The 22386-nt window shown below is 40.9% G+C and overlaps 1 protein-coding gene across 2 annotated transcripts in view; it reads right to left on the reverse strand.

Moving 5' to 3' along the window:
• Window positions 1-22386, reverse strand: part of gse1b (Gse1 coiled-coil protein b) — a 166127-nt gene that overhangs the window by 49796 nt on the left and 93945 nt on the right. Inside the window, exon 1 of one of the 2 annotated variants that reach the window (XM_041984988.1) lies at window positions 14318-14942. The exons of the other annotated variant lie outside the window; for it this stretch is intronic. Coding sequence (XP_041840922.1) covers window positions 14318-14363 — 46 coding nt within the window. The 5' untranslated portion in view covers window positions 14364-14942. Of the gene's footprint in view, window positions 1-14317; window positions 14943-22386 lie in introns of those variants that run through there. 2 annotated transcript variants of the gene reach the window in all.

A 22386-nucleotide genomic window follows, 5' to 3' on the forward strand; every position in this document is an offset into this window, starting at 1 on the left:
TGAGATTAAGAAACAACAAATGAGATATAAATTTTGAAGAATGGTGATCAATACCTCTCTGAGGGATCCATGGCCAAGAATCAGATTTAAGGTGCCTTAGAGCTATTCCAGTTACAGTTGTTGGATCAAAAGCTCCCTGAGACACTTTGTTTTTGTCACCCATCTGTATGTATTCTGTGTTGTATTTGTGAACAGTATCCTTACATGTGATTCACTTCCTTAACATCCGAGGACTGTGTGGGCAGCATAGCAGCTTGGCACTGGCACCACAGAGGCACTTGTATGAAAGTGTGTGTGTTACACATACATATAAATGTAACATATGTTATTTGAGTTTCTCCAAAAGGTGCTGCAGTACTGTGGCTTACTATGCCCACACACTTTGTCAGCACCCTTTTCTGTGGGATTCAAACCTTTAAATGTAGCAGTGCCAGCACAGTAAGGAAGCTCAAAAGTAAGGGATAATCCACTGAAGGTACAATTTGTAGGTTTTATCTAGTTTAAGTGGTTCTCACTATTAAATGCCCTTTCTCAGTCTTTTAAATAGGTGATGGTCAAAAACAGTTAGGAAAAACATGGCAAAGTTTTCTTTTAGGCTTGTTTCATTTATTTCCTATTTCTGTTCACAGTATTTATCTTATCCAACTCTCATTTTATTGGATATTGAATGCTAATATTCAGTGAACAGGACACCTTTTATATCTGCAGGCTCCTTTCCTTCCCCTTCCATCTTGCCTTTGAGACACTGAATTTACTTGGCTGATTAAGAAGACAACCACACAGTAGGCCACAATGATATCAGTCCCTTATTATAAACAGATACAAGGACTAAGTTGTATCCGCTATCATAATGTCCCACTGCAGTAAGACTTGCTTTGGAGGTGTCTTACAAGAAAACACAGGCGTGGTGTCTCTAAATCACTGCAAATACAAATAAAGATCATAATACTTTACTCTTGGTGTAGGTATGTATTTCCCACTGCCCCCCCCCCCATCACTTTCTTTCTCCCTGGGGGCTCAGACAGCAGTAGCTAGAATGGTACTGTAAGGCGATAAGGGAGGCTAAGGCGCTTCTATCCCTGCAGAACACACACACTCAGAAGGATAAGCTTTGGACTAGTCGGATCCTTGATGCACACAAACATGAAGAAGCAGACGTTACAAAGCAGAAGCTCATCTCACTGCTAAGCAAGCTGGGGGAAGGAGGGAGGGAGGATGAGGAGAGAATGAAAGGATTTAGTCTTCATCTGAGGATGAACATGCCATCTCCTCCTCCCTGTTAGAACAGATTCCCTTGCTTCGCTTTGCCTCTAATTGCCAATTCAGCCCACTTTTCAGCTCTGTCAGCCTGCCCTGAAAACACCCTCTTTCTTTGGACAACTGGTTTACTGATGACTGATACATGAAGTGTTCGGTAACACTTTACATTCCAAAGCTATACAAGCTATGACTATGGTCACTGGAAACCCATTCCTTAAGCCAAGCAAATGCTTCACACTCCTCTGACACACTCTCTACATGCAGATGGTGTGTGTTTAAGCATAGGGGGGGGGGGGGGGGGTTCCTTGCATGTGTGTCTGTGATATACATGTAAACTACGTGAGCACTCGGCATCTCACCTAGGGGACAAGAAATTAACAAGCAAATTTCTCTGCGTTCATTCTCGTTTTGCTGATAACAAGACCATCTGCTCCACACGGAAAAGAAAAAAAGAGAAGCAGGTTGTGCTGCAGTCACAGCCCCTCTCTCTTTCTTCTCTATACTCCCCATCCTCACTCTCTCCAACACTCTGAGGGGCAGTGATAACACCTCAAGGCCATAGTGTCGCTGCCAGCCTTTAAAACACTTCGTCTTCTTCTGTCTTGCTCGCTGTGGTGCTCTTGATGAAGGAGAAAAGGCTGATCACAGGGAGACATGGTAGCCTGAACGCTTGAATCACTGTCCTTCACCATTCACTTAGGCAAAGACTCTCAATTAATCTAATTACAAGCATTTAAAAACTGCCAAATAGATGAAAACTTTGGCATTCTGAAATGTTTATCCAACAGTCCAACATTTTATCTGAGCTCTAATGACTAAATACTGTTATATCCTCTTCCTATTTTCTGCCAGGAGAGCAACAAAAGGGGCTTTTGGCCCAGCAGAGAGTTTCTTCGGTTTCTTATCATGTATTTTGACCCCCCCAAAAAAGGTTGTTTCAAAATGCCATGTGCTAAAAAAAAAAAAAATAAATTATATATTTTCCCCCTTTGTTTCTGTGTCACATTCATCTTTGGTATAATTCACACTATTCACATTTTTACATAGCTGATGCATCCATCGTTATCTGATGTCTTTACATACATATATATATATATATATATATATATATATATAGTGTATCAGGATACAGATGGGCTCCACTGGGCTGTTACCAACCCTTTGTGACAGCAGCTTAACGAGAGCACTGCCTTGTGGCTCCTGCATCTGTGTCAGTGTTGAGACGCCAAAACAGAGACGCTGATTAGTAAAAGCTTGAATTTATTTTTCAAAAATAACTGACACATGGATGTTCACTTCAGCATTTTATTTCCCTTATTACTGTCTTCTGACATCTGTTTTGACAGAAAGTATCACCTTTCTACTATGCAGGAGTTTCTGCACTTTTTAGTGTTTGTTTGTAGCCAATAATGACAGATAGAAGAAGTGAAAGGAAAAGTCAGATCTAATTAGCAGCTAGTTAGCAGCAACACTGTTGAGTCCAATTAGGGGGTGTGTTGTAGTGTAAGAAGTGGGGAGTATAAATACTACAGTGTTTATCAAGACTGATTATTTGTTCTGCTACCAGGAGACACATTTAGTACATCGACTGCTAGGCTTCGATAAACAGGTAGGTTGAGAGGCAAGTGTTTATTTTTGACGGAGGGCTAGCTAAATGCAAGTGTGAATGAGTATCTGTGTATGTTAAGTCTCTTGCTAGTTTCAGTGATTGAAGACTAAGTTAGACTTTGTATTAACTTTTATACACCTGTGTGCTCAGATGCATCTCCGTTGTTAGAGGTTATGCAATTGATACACTTAGACTCCTCATTAACATCCTAAATCTTCAGAGACAATTTCCAGCAGCCCAAAGCTTGGCTCCACTGCACAAACCCACCACAATTCTCTCCCTCTTTCTCTGCTCCCTCCCTTTCTCCTGGCAGTGTCTCCCTCTGCCGGCAGGTGCACGCTCCGGTGGCAGCCAAAGTGCCAACCTGCCCTCCATATGCCCACCTCCGCAGTGCCAGCTTATTCTTGCCACTCCCCACCAAGATTCAGCTGGCCGGCCCTCCCGAAAGCTGTTCCCACTCCCCAACGCTCATCCACCCTCACACCCACCTCTAGCCTAACCTCATCCTTCTCATGCCAGCTCTCTTGCACAGTGTGGTGAAAGCGCTCTTGGCAGCCCGCCCACATACACTTGTTTTATCTCTCTGTACGCTCCATCCCGCCCCCTTTAGCCCTTTTCTCACCTTATACTCTTCGTTTCTATGACCTTCATCTGCTCTTCTCCTCATCACTAAGCATCCCTCAGTTGTCGAGCCCTTCTCTGAAACCTTCCTTGACATGATGCCGAGAGACTGGAGCGGGCACACTCAGAGCCAGGAGCCAGGCCACATCAATCAGCACAGGAGAGCAGGACGACTGCATGTCAGATCGATGCATCATCCTTCAACTGGTTGTACTCTGGGATTTATAGGGAAACCCGCTCCCGGACGAATGGTGGAGGCCGAGTTTTACTGCTAGCCAGTTTCTCTCTGCATAAATGCATGGTGTAGGAAGTGGGGAAGTGTGTTTATGTGTCTACTCACTTGGAACTGCCAATGCAACCTTGTCTAACCTCTTATCTCGTTCAGTATTCCCTAAGGATGTGAAACCACAAATACACTCTCTGACACTAAGCAACTAAATAAACACAAGCAAACACTACAAGCACAGGACCTGATATTTATCACCAAACCCTCTGCCCCCATTTTGTTGATATTTTAAAGAGGCAGGTGTAATTTCTTAAGCACATATTGTTCAAGAGCACGGACAAACAAAACTGCAGTGAATGAGATTTATGCCCAGCCGCCGTGCTATTTATTTTGCGGTCACTGTAAAGGCTTCCATAAACACAGAGTGATGGAGCCATAATCCTGAGCCCTCTACTCATTACTCCTCCTCCTCCTGAGGAAGTCATCTGACCAGCCCAGAGCCATCTATTCAGGTCACAAGCATCATATACCATCCATCACACAGTCTCTCCCCATCCCTCTGTTTTACACTCACTCACAAATTTAGAGTCCGACACTAATTCTAATAGGAAGTTAGACCCAGTCACTTGCCTTGTGCAAAGCTGCCGTCTAAGAATGACAGACACCAAAGAAAAGTGAGTAAGAGGAGATATGGATGGGGCATGGGGTGATGGAGAAAGGTAGAAAGAGAAAAGAGAGCGAGAAGGAGAAAAGAAGACCTTGCCTTGAGTCATCTCCTGTCGTTAACAGGATGTGATGAGCTCTCGCCATTCTCTTAATCTGTCTCCCATGATTCAATTCCATTTCCTGTGGGCCAGGAGCCTGGCAGCTCGGCACCAATCAAGCACACAAACAAGAACACTCACGCAACTCAAACGTCAGCATCTATAGCAAATAAAGTGGAAGACAGGGGTTATTCATTCATTACACCACCAAATTCCTCCTCCTGGTAACATAATGGGGTCATTGGCTGTTCTTTCTTAACCCTTCCAATACACACACATTGTGGCACAGCTTCATCTAAAAACACTGCAGCTCCTCCCTGCCTCCTCCTCTGGGCCCTGTAGACTGACTGAAGGAGCTGAGAGGGACTGCTGACATCCCACATGGATGATTATCATATGACACTAGCCAAGAGGCTGCAAACACAAAAAGCTGGTCGGAGATACTCATCAACGAGGGAGGTGAGCGCACACTATGTCATAAACTGCATAAAGAGATTGGAGCTTAATCTCTGAGGAAGAAGGAAAAACCCTTGCATATGGAACAAAGAGGATGGCAGGTTATTGAAAAAGAAAAATTGCATCTTTTTAATTTCTTGTTTAAAGTGAGGGCCTTCTTTGATTGCTGAGCTCTGAAATTTCATTGGTCAATGATTCAGAAGCTAAGAGTTTAAAAGGCCTGCCCTTTTGCACCCCAAGAAATGATAAACACAAATACACACTCTTTCGAGATTCAGAGCTGAAAAAAGCTAAAAGAAATAAAAACAAAAAACAAAAGAAACACTTGCTCCTATTACTCTCTCACTGGGAGAGAGGTACAGCGCTCAGTTTTCCCCACCTCTACATCATAAATCTTAGCCCTTAAACACTCCTAATTACTTTAGGAAGTTAGAGAGGATTACCAGTGCTTCTTATTCTAATCTCATTTATCTCCTTTTTGTACTTGTTTCACCACCGACCGTTCATTTATGGTACACTTAAAAAGGGAACAGAGCATTCAATATCATTGGCATTTGTCAGTTTTCAAGTGTACGCATATTTAAGAGGCTGCATGCTGAGGTGAGGGTGTTTATTAAAGCTGCTAGGTGTGACGACTCAACTGCTTGGCCTGCTCCAGCCAGCAGGTGCTCTGCCAGGAAGACAGTGAATAAAATGTAACTGAACATCTGATACCCAGCAGAAAAACGGTCATCTGGTAATAGTTAATACCATATCTGTGTGTGTGTGAGATGCAGGACAAAACACATCTTCTGCTCATTCTCATGTGGTTTTCTGATTTACTTTGTACAGATTAGAGGAAAAAAAAAACCTGCAATAAAAATGTGCCACACAAAATCACTTAAATTTTTAATTTAAATTTTATTTATTTACAAAAATATTTCTAGGGAAAGTGTTTGCTAGATGCACATGAAGTATAACCCACTCTATGGAGACGCATTAAACTCAAAAAGAATAAAGACAATTTTGTTTTGGCAAAATATTGGATTGGACCATTTTCTCCTCACTTGTGATTCATCTTTTTTTATGGGACAGTTAATATGATTATTTTGCCTGTTACAAGATACAATGATACTTTATCTTCAAGCAAAAAAAAATATCTTTGAACAAGGCACATGTGTTAAACTATTATTACAGCTTTGTATTTTAAATAAAATTTAGGTTTCAGGTTTTTTATGACATACATATTGAAATATCCACATGTCTTTGAGGTTTAGAGTAAATATAAGGGTGATAGTAATGCCTCTTGTTCCCCCCAGACAGTTTTTTTTTCTGCACATTTGTCCCATTAGGTAGGTCAATATATACTAACTAGTTTCATAGCATTTTAGGTTTTTTTAGTAACTGCATTTTACATATGGAATATATTAAATTGTGAAAAAAAGAGAGTGGTGTTTTTATCATTTTTGAATCGAAGCATCCCAAGAAATATATTTGAAATAAAAATTCTGACTCCTAATGTGAGTTTTGGTAACTAAATTATTGAAAAGATTGCAAAAAATCTGAATAATGTCTGTGGTTAAAGTGTATGCTGCAAATTATTACACTATTGACGTAATGCATACAATGTAGTCAGCTAATAATCCATTTTTAATGTTTTTTTTTATTAATTGTCCTAAATGCATGGATAAATGGCAGTGGATCAGACTACGGCCTCTGCCTATCTGGAGCAATAGCCTGTTCAGCCTGTATATATCATGCTGTGAACACAACTCTAATCTCCTGAAGTTAACCACTACCTCCTAATGCTTTTCTTTATGCTTCCCTCTAATAAATCTTTAAATTTGTTTTCTTTTTTCTATCACAAACAAAATAAATTCCCCAGCCATTGTTCTCCCTTAGCATCCCTTATTTCATGACCACATTATAACAAATCAATTAGACAAATGGCCTTCATGCTTTCAGTATCTATTCTCAATATACTGCAGTAATGTAGGTGGTCAAAGGGTAGGGAACTTACATGCCAGTGACTGCTTTCTAATGTCTGACCACAACTCATCTGAGAGCTCATAAGTGAAAACGAATACTACAAAATGTGCGAGTAAGTCTGGTCTGTAATGATGTGTATCCAGTGTCTAAGTATGTGTGTGAACCCAGTGCCATCAGATGCAGGAAGGGGTTTAATTAGAATTCTCTGTAGTCTAATTTGATTAGTGGAAGCAAAGGAAGATGAAGGCAATTACAGCTCTGCTATTTCTGTGACTGGAGTAGTGTTTCAGGAAAGAGGTGACAACATACACACACATACACATTCAGCCGTGAAATGCATTGCTTTCACATTCCACACTGGGGGTCATATCAGCTCACAGTGACTCAAACCCAAAGAGCAGAGGTGAGTGTCCGTCATAGTAGCTGAGTGTTTGACGAGCACTTGGAGTGTGACATACAAGACCTGCTAAGTGATATCCCTGCATACTGACAGCTGTAAAGAAACAATTTACCAGTCCACTGCTGCTTCTGTATGTCTGTGTTTGTGTGTGTGTGTGTGTGTGTGTGTGTGTGTGTGTGTGTGTGTGTGTGTGTGTGTTTGTGTGCTGTCCACAACCGCAGAGAAGCAGAACAAACAAACCCACATACAACACAATGCATTACGCAAACTGCATTGCGTCTCCCTGGTGCAAAACTGACAAGACTACAACAAGGAGCATAAAGACAGGAGGAGAAATGACTGCAGTCCATAAATCATAATCCCTTCTGTGATTTAGTGAAGCCCCCATTACTCCCCCCCCCCACACCTGTTATCACACTGGATGTCTACTAGAACAAAAAAGTGGACATGTGTCCAATGTTCAGTGTAGGATAAGGAAATGTCCTATCTATCTATCTATCTATCTATCTATCTATCTATCTATCTATCTATCTATCTATCTATCTATCTATCTATCTATCTATCTATCTATCTATCTATCTCTCTCTCTCTCTCTCTCTCTCTCTCTCTCTCTCTCTCTCTCTCTCTCTCTCTCTATATATATATATATATATATATATATATATATATATATTGAGGTATCTAAGCATAGCATTTGTATGGTACACACTTAAGTCTTTACCATATAAGGTTCTCTGTCCCACAGACTGGATTGACACAAGAACATGCATTCCATGCAAATGAGCATCCTATAGGCAAACTCTATGATTGGAGGACACAGGACTGAGGAATTTTCTTTGTTTAAACCCTATATAAGACAGAACGACACATCAGGTCTTTAGGTCTTCGTTCCGGCTTTGGGACCTCCAGATTTTGCTGCAGAAATCTGTTTTGATGTCTGAACTTTTGTAATAAACTTCTTTTTATTATTCAAGTCCGCGTCCAGAGACGTTTTTGCCTGAAAGCCAATTTTTCCACATCTCCTGATCAAGATACATCAATATATATATATATATATATATATATATATATATATTCTAGAATGAAGTTGGAAAACTTGTTTTCTGCAACTAATGTTGCCCATCTGGTGCTTCACAGCACCATAACCAAAGGACACCTTGTACACACATCTGAGACACCCCTAGTTATGACAAAATGGAAGTATTTGGTACCCTGGGCTAAAAAAATGCCTTAAATAAAGGTAAATGAGTGCATGTCAAACTATATCTTAAAGTATCACACATTTGGTTTGCCTTTCATAGAAGAAGAATTGGGAACTGCTAAACTTCCCATTTATTTGATAAATCATGAAAAATACTTTGTAAAGGCACTGTTTTGAAGATAAATATTCAATAAATGTTCCTTATTAAACTTATTTATACAAGTATGCGTGTATTAGTGGAGCTCCAACGACACAGTTCCAGGCGGTGACTCGTATCCACACTGAAGCAGAGGCCACAGGTGTGGAGGGTCAGGGTTTAACAGCCCTCGGTTTATGAGGAGACTAACAGGGCAGCCGGTGAGATGCGCCACCGGCGACCTTTACAGCCGTGACCAGGGCGGTGCCACCTGCGGACTGGCGTGGAACAGATGCCACACTGTGGATGGGTCATAGCTTTTATAGGAAGGGCAGAATGAGGGAGAGTAAGTGGAAGAGAGAAAGGCTGAGGGAGCCAGTAGTCTATCATTGTGACTGCTTTACTGCTGCTACTGCCATCTAATGACAGAGCTGTCAGAGCACATGGAGCGGGAGGGATAGAGGGATGGCAGGACTGTGAAGCAGAGGGGGAGTAAAACAGATAAATGGATACAATGATAGAGTGAAGTGAGGGATAAAAGCAGAGGAAAGGATGTAGAGAGATGGGTGACACTTGAGTAGATGCTAGCATAGAGAGAGTAAGATATAGAAGGGAGATTTGTAGGAATTGATCCGAGGAGATGGTCTCAGTTAGAAATAGAGAGAAGGAAGGATATCATACTTAATTGGATATAATGATTTCACTGCTGCACAGATAATCTTCTAACACGGTATGGATTCTTCTGCCGGTTTTATCAATGAGAATTCTCCTGTGGCTAATGTTACCAGCATGAGGTGGTTCTGCACTTACACACACCAAATGCACAATGCTCGGATTTACCCCCAAATCGTCTGAACAACTTTATGAGGACAAATGAGGACTCAGTAATCATGAGTGATTAGTCCACACTCTGATCCATGGTTTAACACCCAGCATGGCTCACACACATATTGATTATCCTGTGCGAGTGTGTCTGAGAGAGAGGAGAAAGGTGTTTTATCTTGTCAGTTCTCCAGGAATTGATTTTAAAACAGAATCAGGGAGGTACCACAATGATCACATTGGCTCAGGTGCAGATTTGAATGCGTCCATCTGGCCCTTTTTAAAGATTATGACACTTTTAAGGGGATATTATATAATCTTCCTTATTTTGTATCAGAAGCTCACATTAAAGTGGGCAAAATTAAAAAATAAAGTAATCCTATGTTAAAGTAATGTCTGTGTGCCAAATGCTCAAGCCATGGATTGTTCTGGAGACTTGGCTTCCAACTGCTAATCCTACTTTTTCACCAATTCGATGTCAACACCTTAGAGTTTCGTTTTACTATCTCAGGAAAAGCGTGTGCACAGAATCATACAATGGTCTTGATGATAAAACGCATAAAAAATACTTCTCATTGACAATCACTAAATGAAAGAATAAATCTAATGTTATGTATCAAAATGAGCAGACAAGGAGTCAATAAACAGAAATGTCCTGCTGCAGTGTTTAACGTTTATTTTAAGAAATAAAAAAAGAAAAAAATACACACACACACACACACACACACACACACACACACACACACACACACACACACACATATATATATATATATATATATATATATATATATATATAGAGTATATATATATATATAGAGAGAGAGAGAGAGTGCAAAATTCCTCTAAGTCTAAAACTGTGACACTACATGTAAGGCCAATGGAAGATAAATACATGCAAAGCTTAGCCAGTAGTGTCCCAGAATAGAAATATAAAGCTGGAAATGAGCATAAGTTTCCTCAAAGTAAATGCGAGTTCAGAAATTAGGTTATCCATACATCATACATTTCAATCTGTTTTATGTCCAGTTCTGATCTGACAAGTGGACTGGAATACAAAGTGGCTGTCTGAATGAATTTGTCAACTTCAACAGATTTTAAACAGAATCTGACAGGATTAGCTCTCAACACTAGAACCTTGTCAGTCTGTGGCTTGTCATAACACAACTCCAACAATTCTTGCTCTTTAACCTTGCTCCCCTCTTCTACTGTTTGCCTCTATGGAATGTAGTTTCAAGAGAAAAAAAGAAAAGACCCTTTTGTTCATCCCTTTTTCTCAGCCCCACCCCCTTTGTCTCTCTCACTACTCTACCAAGTTAAGATGCTGTTAGGGGAAAAGGACCTACAACTTAAACTGATCCAGGTTTATAGTGGATATGGGGAAGAATGAGTAGATTTTTTCATAATATAGGAAAGCAGAATAAATGTATAGGAAGAAGAATAGAAATATGAGCAGTACAAAAGTGAGGCGGAGGCATACTGAGAAAGAGTGACCATGACCCATCCTCCATTTTGAAGTGGTTGCTCTCTGGCTCTGCTTTACCTCAGCTGAGATGTAAATGCAACCCAAGTTCAAGTGCTTCTTCTCTAAACCTTTATCTCTATGCCTTTTGCTGTTATTCTGTCTTAATACAGTTCTTTCTCCACAATGTCTGCTTTCTTTCCATCAAAACCACCCCCAACCCTTTTCTCTTTATCTAACCCAACCTTTTTTGTTGTCAAATAATCATGGAGAACTAGCATGTGTCTGACATGGTCTCCAAGGCAACGGCGGTTAAGACGGGAAGGCAGGCAGGGGCTCATTCAGTGGCTGAATGAAAGGAGGGGGAAGAGAAGAAGCAACCCACGGTGCTGGGCACGCACACACACAGACACGCACAAACCCACACCAACAAAACTAGCTTTGGCCTCTGTCACAACGAAGACCCTCTCTCTGTGTCTCTAATCTGTGTGGCCCTCCTGCTGCAGGCTAGGTTGGTGTGGGAGGTTTAGTGATCACAAATGGCAGCTAGTACACACACACACACACACACACACACACACACACACACACACACACACACACACACACACACACACACACACACACACACACACACACATATATATATAAGTGAAGAGTGGGTAAAAGGTCACAGGTACCATAAGGCATATGAGGGTAAAGAAAGAAAAGGGAGGAGGAGGAAAATGACTGGATGGCGAATAAGTTGGTGAGAAGAAGTCCTGAGGAAACATAATGGGAAGCTGAGGAGATAAATAGGTAACAGCCATTATCTGAATTTTTTTTCTCTAAAATCTGTCTTGATTTAGTCTCACCATTCCTTCTTAGTGTCTCCCAAATTTAGTTATTATTTCACTTTCTCCAGTTTCTTGTTAAGTCCTACATTACTCCAAATAATTCAGAATGCATTGCCTCAAGTCTAAAGAGTGCACGGGTCAGAAGCTTTGACAAATGCAGAAAGAAAAACAAAACAAAACAAAAAAAACACACTATGTTGAATCCTTTGTCCCTCCCTGTAACCCCTGATGCAAGCACCTTTGTGTGCCTCTTTCGGTCTTTCTTTCTCACACAGCAGGCTCTCAGTGGCCTTTACCAGCAAATATCCATTTCAAAACCCTCCTGAAAAAGAAAGGTGGGCAAACAAGACTCAGTACATGCTAAAGAAAGAGTAAAGAATTTGAGATGGTAGCAGATTTAAAGAAAAGCTGTTATTGACAGAATATGACATAATCTTATTTGTAAATGCTTACATATGGAGGATTTTTTGTTGCTCTATTCATAGATGCGAAATGTGGCAAAACTACAATGTGAAGTCTCTCCACATAGAAAAGTAATCTTTTACCAGTTGCCAAATGCTGCAAAGAAGTTATTATAGGTATGGCAGATAAATCACGTGGTTTGGCTATTTGATTAGTTGTTGCATCACTTGCAGGTCAAACTTGTAACATATGTTAAACTTAAGACACAAAACAAATTTTTATAAAAAAGTAGACAGGCCAGTATAACACTGTTAATATTTGGCCAGAGCTGAGGTCCATGAGTAAAATTTACTTTATGCATTTGTTGTCAGCTCACATCTTTAATCTCATGAACAATTAGAAAGGCATTCTGACTACACAGTCATCCATCAAGGCTGATGTCCCATCTCACAGTCTTATAAGACTGCTGGGACTGGAGCGCTGTCTTGTAAGGACAACTCTTTCATTACCTCTATTTACAAACACTGATAGCTGGTGAACTTTAGTTTTATTTGGCTAAAAAAAAAAAAAAAAAAAAAAAAAAAGCACATGCACACACGTTTTGTGCTGACTTTATTAAAGTAAATAAATTATATTACTTTTCTTTATTTTGTCTTTTTGTTATGTAGTAATATATAATGGATTTTCTGAGTCACTATATTTATAATAAAGTTGTGTTTAAGTTTTTAAAAGTCTTTATTTTGTATACAGTGTTCCAATATGACTAACACTTGGTTGTGACGATTGGCAATAGACCAAGATATGATTATAGAGACTCATTCTACACTTTGAGTATAGAAACACTATGCTGAGGTTAGAATTCAGGGTCTATGCAAACAAAATACAGCTGCAGAGCAAGTAGAAATATAATATGGAGTCTAAACAAAGTGACATGTGACATCTACTTCACATTCTCTTTAAATAAGTAACCTAGATCAGAACCATGGGTTCCTACTGTGTTCATGAAAATCAGCACTTAGGTTTTTTTATTTGGATTTTGTTGGTAGGTTTTGCACAACAGAATGGTTTGAAAGAAAGAAAGAAAGAAAGAAAGAAAGAAAGAAAGAAAGAAAGAAGATGGAAAAGTAAAGCCTGCCTGTTAACAGGGTGGTTATCTGGCAGGGAGAGGGTCTATTAAAAGAGGCTCTGGGGGAATGACATAGCAATGAAAGCACACATTGGATGATCACCATAGTGCAGGTATAGGTAAAGGTAACACAATTAAACAGGAACTGAATTCCATTGAATTAAAATATTAATCTCTTGGGTCAAAAATTAAAAAAACAAACAAACAAAAAAAAACAGAGCTGTGTTGATAGTGGATATGTTAATTCAAGAATGTGCAAGACTTTATATGCATTTAAGGAGAAGGCTAGATACAAATGCACATATTAAATATTATAGTACCACGAGCCAAAGATCAAGGTGCAGAAAAATAAAATTCTTCTCATTCTTATGTTCATTTCTCTGTCATTATCCTATTCTTCCGTAGTCTGTCATTCTCCTTCCAACTCTCACCACCCTCTCTTGGCTGTCCTCTCCACATTCAGTGCCCAGTGAGCCGTGAAACGCACTTAAGCGCCGACCGGCGGTAACCTCATGCCGCCTCGGCGCTCACTCTTTTCTCACACACACACACACACAAAACCACAAACATGCACATGTGTGGATCTATTGACACAAAGACAAACAAATATGCACACAATGGAGATATACCACACATACAAATTCATACATTTGCCCTTCTCCTCTACTCGCTGTGCGGTTGTGTTGAATAAAACATACACAGCCACTTAGTGTCCTTTTTACCTGCTGACTTCCATGCTGGTAAAAGGCTGAGAGGTTGGATATACAGAGCGAGAGGTGCTGTCATACAGCATTACAAGTACCGGATCTCAGGTTAAAACCTCAGGACCATCAGCACAAAGAAGAGTGTCTCCTTAGATGCCCCCCACAACTATCCCTACACCTCTAAGTGCACTTTCTTATGACATGCCAACACACAGAAAGATACACAGGTGCACATACACCACTGCAAATTTACTAAATAACATATGGCATAAAAACACCCAAACAAGTACATTTTCACTTCACACACAATCAACATTAGCTTACCTGGCAAGTAGTAAAGTGGTGCTTTTAGTCCAAACATGGTTACCATTTAAGTGTCATGAAGGAAGAGAGACTTGTTTCAAATGTGCAGACAGCAATCCTGTCCTGGATGACTGAGACAGGGAGGGACTGCGCCCTCGCAACCACCCAGAAACGAAGCTCTGTGTGTGGTGAGGCTTGGTTGGGACTCAGCCTGTCATCTCTGCTCTCTGGTCCTCGCTAACCAAGCGTGAGGCTGGGACCGCCCAGCCAGCTAGGACACACACACATATACAGACCCTCAGACAGTCACACAGATACGCGCAGACAGAGTGGTGCAAGGGTCAACCCCTGAGCACGCCCCCTATCTTGACCCCCTCGCTTTTGGCTCAGATCCCCTGGGCAAAAGGTCACACACTTGCTGTCCGTTTCTAAGTGGCAGCAGGAAGCTTGCTTTCTGTACCTTTTTCTTCCAAGAACCCACACTAGCACACACCCAGAGAGTCGGGATAACCAGAGAAAAGATGTAAAAGCTAGCAGGTCCAGTGCCTGGAGGAGGTGAAAAAGGAAGGAGGGAGAATAAACCCGGACTGGGTAAATCCTGCAGACAAGAGCAGCAACTGATTCCTGGGACTGTCTTTTATCCCTCAGTCCAAGAAAGATGATCAGACGAGAGGCAGCTCTGCTTCCTCCTCTACCACTGCCACTATCTCTCTTTTGCTTTCTTGCTCTCTGATTTTCTCACCCTCCCATTTCTTTCTCTCTCTCTCTCTCTCTCTCTCTCTCTCTCTCTCTCTCGCTGCCGATAGAGAGAAGGAGTTGGAGGAATGGAGGAGAGGAGGAGGGCAGAATGAACTCCCTCCAGGCAACAGCACAGCCAGAAAGCGAGAAACGGTGTGTGTGTGTGTGCATGTTTGTGTGTGTGTGTGTGTGTGTGTGTGTGAGTGTGTGTGTGAGGGGGGTGGTGGTGTCTGAGCAAAAAGAGAGAGAATAGGCAGCGGTACAGATGAGAAGGAAATACCAGCCAGTGCTGATGCTTCACCCGAGGAGGAGAGTGGCCATAGTTCAATTTGGAGTCAGGGTGACAGCTGATTGCACAGCCCCAGTGACAGCGAGAGGCCAACGACTATCAAGGGAGCATCTGTTCACACAGAATCAGACAGTAGGAAAGCATCGACCAATCACGAGTGCAGAGAGAGTGCTGTGGGTCTTCAAGGGCAGCTCACAATAGAACAGCTACGTGTTTGGAGGAGGAAAATATAAAAGATCCCCCGCCTTCATTCTCCTCTCTGAAAATGAGAGTCCTCGTCTCTGTCTGCGAGTGTGTGGGTGCACTTGTGTGTCCGTCTAGGAAACTTGGCTTGTGCAGGCTAGTACACAGACTGCTCACCATGCTGCTCCGACAGCCGACGATCCCCCCTTTCTGTCTTTCTCTCTCTTGATACACACACGAATAAACACACAAGAATCCTGTGTTAAGCTGCCGCCTGCTCTGCACACAAACCTGACTGAGATGGTGGCAGCAAGGGTGAGAAGTTAACTATCTGCTGGGAAGCATCCATGCCCCACCACAAAAATAGCAGGAGTAGTCTAAAGAGAGAGAGAATGAAAGAAAGGGATAAATGATGGGGAAATAGTCTTGCAGGACAGAGCACCCTGTGGACTGACTTGCTCTCTAAGCCATTCTATGAAACTCCATGGGGGAGAAAGACTGGGGAGATTGGCAGGAGTTTAGTGAGGAAGTAGAGGGAGGTGCTCTGAGGGGGTCCTATGCCTCCAGGAAAACTCAGAGGACAAGAAAAAAAGATGCATCCACAAGCACAACAAGCACAGTGAGAGTGAGTGGGAGTATGGTAGGCACGCTCATGGGCAAATGGGGCAAATGATCACTAATAGGGACTGATGACTGAAGGAGCAGACAGAAGGAGAGAGCAAATGTGGAAGACAAAAGGGGGGGGGGGGGGGGGGGGGGGGGGTTCAGATATCGAGATATGGATGAAAACAGGGAAGAGGGGGGGTTCTTTTGGGAACAAAGCCCTTTTTACTAATACAAAGAAATCAGTAAATGTTTAATAAAGAGAAATTGCTAACAGTGTGTAGGTGTGCATGCTACATCATAAAGACAGATAAAGTGAAACAGCTCAGCATATTCACATTTATCTTCACACTATTGCGTACAGCTGAATGTGTGCAAACAGCCCACATTATCATTGCTGAAAGGCATGTGCGTGCTTCTGTGCTGTTTTGCACAGGTGTGTGCGTGAGGTGTTGAAGTGTCTTGCACCTTGGGAGACAGGTTGGGAGGTGACGTGTCTCCCTGAGGCGCAACACCAACAAGTCTGATGACACATTGACAGACACAGACAGGCAGACACCCAAAAATGCAACATCCAGCTTCTGCAAGGTGGACAAGATTCAGAAAGAAAACTGGAAAAGGACAAGAAGATTCTGTTGTTTTCAGCATATTAAAACTCCACTGCATGGTCTCATGAATTTAAATAAAATAAATAAAATATTGATAGCAGCCATCCCTCTGAAGAAAGCAAGTTACTCAAAAGAAAACTGAATACGATTATTGTTGCAATTATATATTTTTGTCAAATTTCTTTTTAGATGATTGTATTTGGAGGTAAGATCCTAAGTGTAGCAGCCTTTGCATCGCAGCAGCTATTAAAACTACTTCAAATACTACTCTTGCTTCATAATAGGTCCATGATTGCACATTGTAATAACTGATTTGTCTGCTTATTCCAAAGACGTGCCTGTAAAACACATGAATTTTTGTATTAGCTGAGTGCACAGAGATTTAAGTGTATTGTATATTTTAAAAAGCCACAGATTACTCCTTTAAACTGAAACCATGAGTGATACACAGCACATTTAAAAATTAAAAAGTAATGAAAAAGAATAATCTGTTTTTTTTTTATTCTGCTGCTCATTAAGGGACAGGAAATGCAGAAGAATAGCTATTGTCCTCTTTCTTAAGGTATGTAATGAGTCACATTTGACAAGTGCACTGCAGAAAAAAGGAACACACACTTGCGCTCATGTACGAACAGACACACTCTCTGAAAGGGTATAAAAGCTCCTTGGGGACCGAGGCAATGTGCGCAACTGAAAACACTGTGATCAAGAAGTAACAGGGGGAGAGGAAGAAGAGAAGAACAGAATAAGTAAAAAGGGGGCGTTAATACAAAGGAGGAAAACAGGGGGAGGGAGGTACGACACAGTCAGCTGACAGAGATGGGAGGTAATGACAGAAAGGGGAAAGAAAGCATGAAAGCACGCACAAACCTGTCATGCCAATTTCCTCCCAACCTGTACTACTGTCTTCTCTGCACACTCAAGAAAAAGAGCATCACTTTCAAGCATTTTGTGTGTGCATAACTGTGAAAGCAAGCTTGTGGAGGGGGTTTGAAATTATGCCTTTTTCCACAGCAGAGGAAGCAATAGTACGACATCACTATAGTCTTTCCCTACAACACACACAAAACCAGTACACTCTTTTAAGATGGCTTCAAAAGCGTGTGTGGGATTCTCAGAGGGTATAACCGAAAAAAAAAAATGTTATGTACAGACCACATTGCAAGGGTTCATTCCCAAAATCAAATATCTAAAAATACCTTCACTTCATGATTATGCAGACAGTTTATAAGTCATACTATTGTATCATGACCCAGAATAATACACACATATTGTTCAGAGAGATCATCCAACTTACTCAGACTCAGCAAGCAGAAGTCAAAAAGATAACCTTTAGCTTGTAACTGATGAGAGTATGAGAGCTTTTATTTAAAAAAAAAGAAAAAAAGGGGGCTGGACCTCCAAGCTTTTGCATGTATCAAATGAGATAAAAAAAAAATAAAATCTCGTCACCCTTCACTCACCCCTATTTGCTCAGGCCTGCACCCACACCCCCACTACACACTCCCATTTAGCCTGACCTCTCACTGGTGATTAGAGGCCTGTGAAGTGTGTGAGCATGTGCGCGCCTGTGTGTATCGGTTTTTGTGTGCGAGATGCTTCTCTCCGTATGCTAATCACAGCCTTGCACTGAGAATTAATTTGCAAATGTGTCATTACCCATCAGGCTCAGCAGCAATAACCCTGCAATTACACAACTCTCGCTTGGCCAGCTGAGCACCACACTCGCATGCAGGCGAATGGAGGAGCGCACAGCCGCTCACACACACACTATTTCTTCAAGACTCAACAACAACAAAAAAGCTCTGATATGAAGATGCTAGATTTTGAAAATATTACATGCTGCTGCTTTGCAGTCAAGAGAAAAAACACAACTCTTTTTATCCCAGTGATTGTCAGCGTGTTTACAGTCTAATCATATCTCCTCACCTTCATGTCAACAGGACAGCAACCAAGGTCAGCTGCGCACTTTCACTCACTTCTGTTTCTAAGCAACATTATCCGGGAGTGTGGCCTCGCTAAGAACTTCAACAGCATCTCACAGAGCCTTTAGATTACAGATAAAGCAACTGAGCAATGTGCATGTGTGTGCAAGAGTTTAAGCACTTACCTGTGAAGAGAGGTGTCAGGATAAGAAGTGTGTAGCAGCCATAAGGAGGCAAAGCGTTGACATGAAAAAAAAAACACAAACACACACACACACACACCCACCCACAAAGCCATGAGTGATTGTATACTATCTTTTTTTATTTTGTGCTTTGCTACATAGTCAGAACATATCTTGTAGATGTTTTCAGATGTGTGACAAATATTGTAAGTAATCAAAGATTCAGGAAAAATCACAAACCCATGTTTCTATTTAAGGTTGGGGAGGCTAGTTGAATAAATTGGTGACAGTGAAAGTAATCAGAGACAAGTAAATTGACCTTTGTGTTATTCCATCACTGTAGGACAAATGTAGTGTGCATGCCAGGCCTCTAGTGGGCTGTGAAACTTTGCAACAACATTCACAGATGTGCTCCACGTCCTCGTAAGACCAGAAAACACAGCAACTGAGTTGTTGCGTGCCAACCGCTTGTTATCTGGCACATGGAATCTCTGTATCTTTGCTGAAGGTATAAATACTCAAAAAACCAGAAACAGGTTTTTCTTCAACAGGTTGAATAAATTAAAAAGATGCAGCAGCACAAACATGACCCAGAAGCCCACCATTGTTGTTGTGCTTTTCATGGCGTCATCGTCTTAAAAGATTCTAGTTCCACTTTAAGAAAATTTCACTCTGGAGGCCATTGTGAAATCTTTGCGGTTTTATCCACCAAAACCCTGTTACAGTGTGAACAAGAAGCCAGAACGCAACAAAACCTTTGAGTTTTACTGTCTTAGTATTGGGATGTAAAGAGGGTCTAAATTCTTGATTTGCCAGCATTCTGTTTTGGCTTCCAACCCTTTATGACACGATACACTGCTGGTGCAGGACAGGACTCATCCTGTTTTTTTAACAGGAACTGTACTTTTCTACTTTCCTACCCTTTTGTGATTCCTCAATTTATGTTTTTCCCCTCTATTGTTTTATTTTCTTTCAATCCCAAATAATCAGGGTTAGATTTAGAGTCATTGTACATGGTTAGGATTTTTATATTACAAAACACATGGTTAGACTATTTTAAATCACTATGGCATGCACATTTTGATATATTTACGTTGTGATTATCATTCTATCACATGAATCATGCCCAAGAGAAAACAACATCTAAATGCCACCTTTCCATCTGACAAGTTACAACCACAAATTTTGGAGATGTGGACAGAATAATGGACACACATGGAATCACATGCAAGAAAAGCATCAGTAGTTGTTCCTTAAATATTCAAAGTACTGACCCTTACATCTTACCATTAGAAAATCAGAATTAGCTCAGAAGTCATGAACCAAAACAACATTTTCAGATCATCTCTGTTTCATAGCTGACACCAAAGGAGGGTGATGGTAAAGCTTAAAGCTTCCTTAGTCATTGGATATAAACAACTTGCTCTTAAAGTCAACTTCATACATCAGATGGCTTAATATGGTCACCGCTCAATCACACATCTCTGTATCTACTACCTGAAACTAACACACAGTGGCACACACTCATCTAAAGCATGTCACACACCTGTCACAAATACTCCTTAACACTTCACACACACATCTCCGATGTTGTCGCCCAGCGCAGTCACACCTAGTGTGACAAAGAAGGGGTGTAAATACACACATGTAATGTGTGTGGCTTTTGCTTCGCTGTGAGCTTAACAGGCTTGACCTTGAAATCAAAGTCCAACAACAGTTGAGATTTAATCTGAGTACAGTTTATTTAAGGAAAGAACATGAAAACATCTGAAGACAACCCAACATGACGAAGAAACCAGAAACCCAAAAGAGAAAGAGGAAAAAAGAATTATGGTTTAAAGAAGAAGGGACAAGAGGAAAATAGTGAGGAAAAACACTCAAGTCTCAAATTTCCAGTTAAATTTGCTGGAGATCTTGCTGGCAACACTGCAAAGCCAAGTCTATTTTAACGATTTATCTTGGCTAACGAGAGCAGATCATCCCTCGAGTAACTGCACATTCCCAGCAAAGACAACAGAGGTCTGAGAAGTTCTTGTCAAAGTATAGGATTATACAAGTGCCCCGAGCCAGCAATGTCTGACTGACTGACACACAGCACATCTGGTTTGATCTCTGCTCAGTGGAATTTGCATTAAGAGTGTAGCTAGACACAATGCTACTGATGTTGCTCCAGATAAATATAAATGACCACACTGATACAGATATTAAGTACATAAACGTTCACTCAATGTACAAACATGCACAGTTTGCAGTTAAGACTAGTGAAGCTTACACAATATATAGCTAATGTGTGTAAACCTAATCAGTTCTTGTTAACGTTTGGCTTTCTTGTTACATGTATGATGTTTGGTTAAATGGACATTAGTGTCATGCCCCACCAGAGAACTAATGTTTTGAACTACAACTTCAGTAGGGTTTTTTTTTTTCTTTGTTTATGTTTTGCTTATTTAGGTTTAAGACCTAAATGAGTACAAATAACCCATATCTGAGTAGAAGCCACGATAAAAGCTGGTAACATTCTTTAAAATACTAAGGACATGAGCTGCAGTGTTTTCTTATCTCCTTTAGCATAGAAAACAATGGAGCATCCTTGATGAAAGAATATCTGTTCCACAATTCCTTGTGCTTGCACTTTTTACAGCAACATTTTATTATTTTCATCCGATTGCACAAACTGCAATTTGTGGAAAAATGTGAGGACAGGAGGGTGAGTGTGAGCTGCCTTTGACAACAATATCTTTCGTGTTTCTACATTTTTTTCAATCTTTTTTAACCTGCCAACCTCAATAATGAAGTAATATGTTATACTTTGTTATACATTTTTTAATATGTTTTAGCCTCTGTGTAACAGCTCAATGAGTTTGGATTAGACAAAATATCTAAAGCCATTTTTGTAGAATAATTATTGAACATCTGCCGTTTCCATGCTGCAGACTCGCTTCACAGCTTAGTGTAAGTGGGGTTGGATTCTCATTGCAGTGTACTTGTGTTTTTTTTTTTAAGTCCTTCTAATTTCTCCAATCATCTTTCCTGAACCTCATGATGTCTTCAACATAGTCTGGTAAAAGAGCTTAAGAGAAGAGGAGGTCATCTTTTTTGCCTGTTCGACCAAAAGTGAGTATCTAAGGGATACTATAGGTAGTGGTAATATTGTTCCATGGCTAAAGACGACCTTCAGGAGCCTACTGCCATTTGTTTTTCTTTTAAACTCACATTTTAATATTCACAAATCCAGCCTGCATGTCTAATGCTGATCAAAATCCTGTCACTCTTGATTTAAAGTGGAGTCCACTGTGGCTGACACTCATACAAACTCACAAACACAAGAAGACGAAGAAGGCAGGTGGGGGATAGAGCTGGCCAGTTCTGACAAACTGATGTGCTGTCCTCCCACAATGCCTTGTGGCACACCTGCTTTCTAGTACAGACAACAGAAGCATTCCTGTTCTCAGCTGAGGGAATGCATCGCCCCGCACAGCTCTGCTCTGATTAAGCTCTTTGTTGTCACTCAACTCTCTTACCTGCATCCTCCAACTATTCATCTGTCTCCACATCAAACATG

This window comes from Melanotaenia boesemani, chromosome 1 (genome assembly GCF_017639745.1).
Source record: "Melanotaenia boesemani isolate fMelBoe1 chromosome 1, fMelBoe1.pri, whole genome shotgun sequence".
NCBI classification, from domain to species: domain Eukaryota; kingdom Metazoa; phylum Chordata; class Actinopteri; order Atheriniformes; family Melanotaeniidae; genus Melanotaenia; species Melanotaenia boesemani.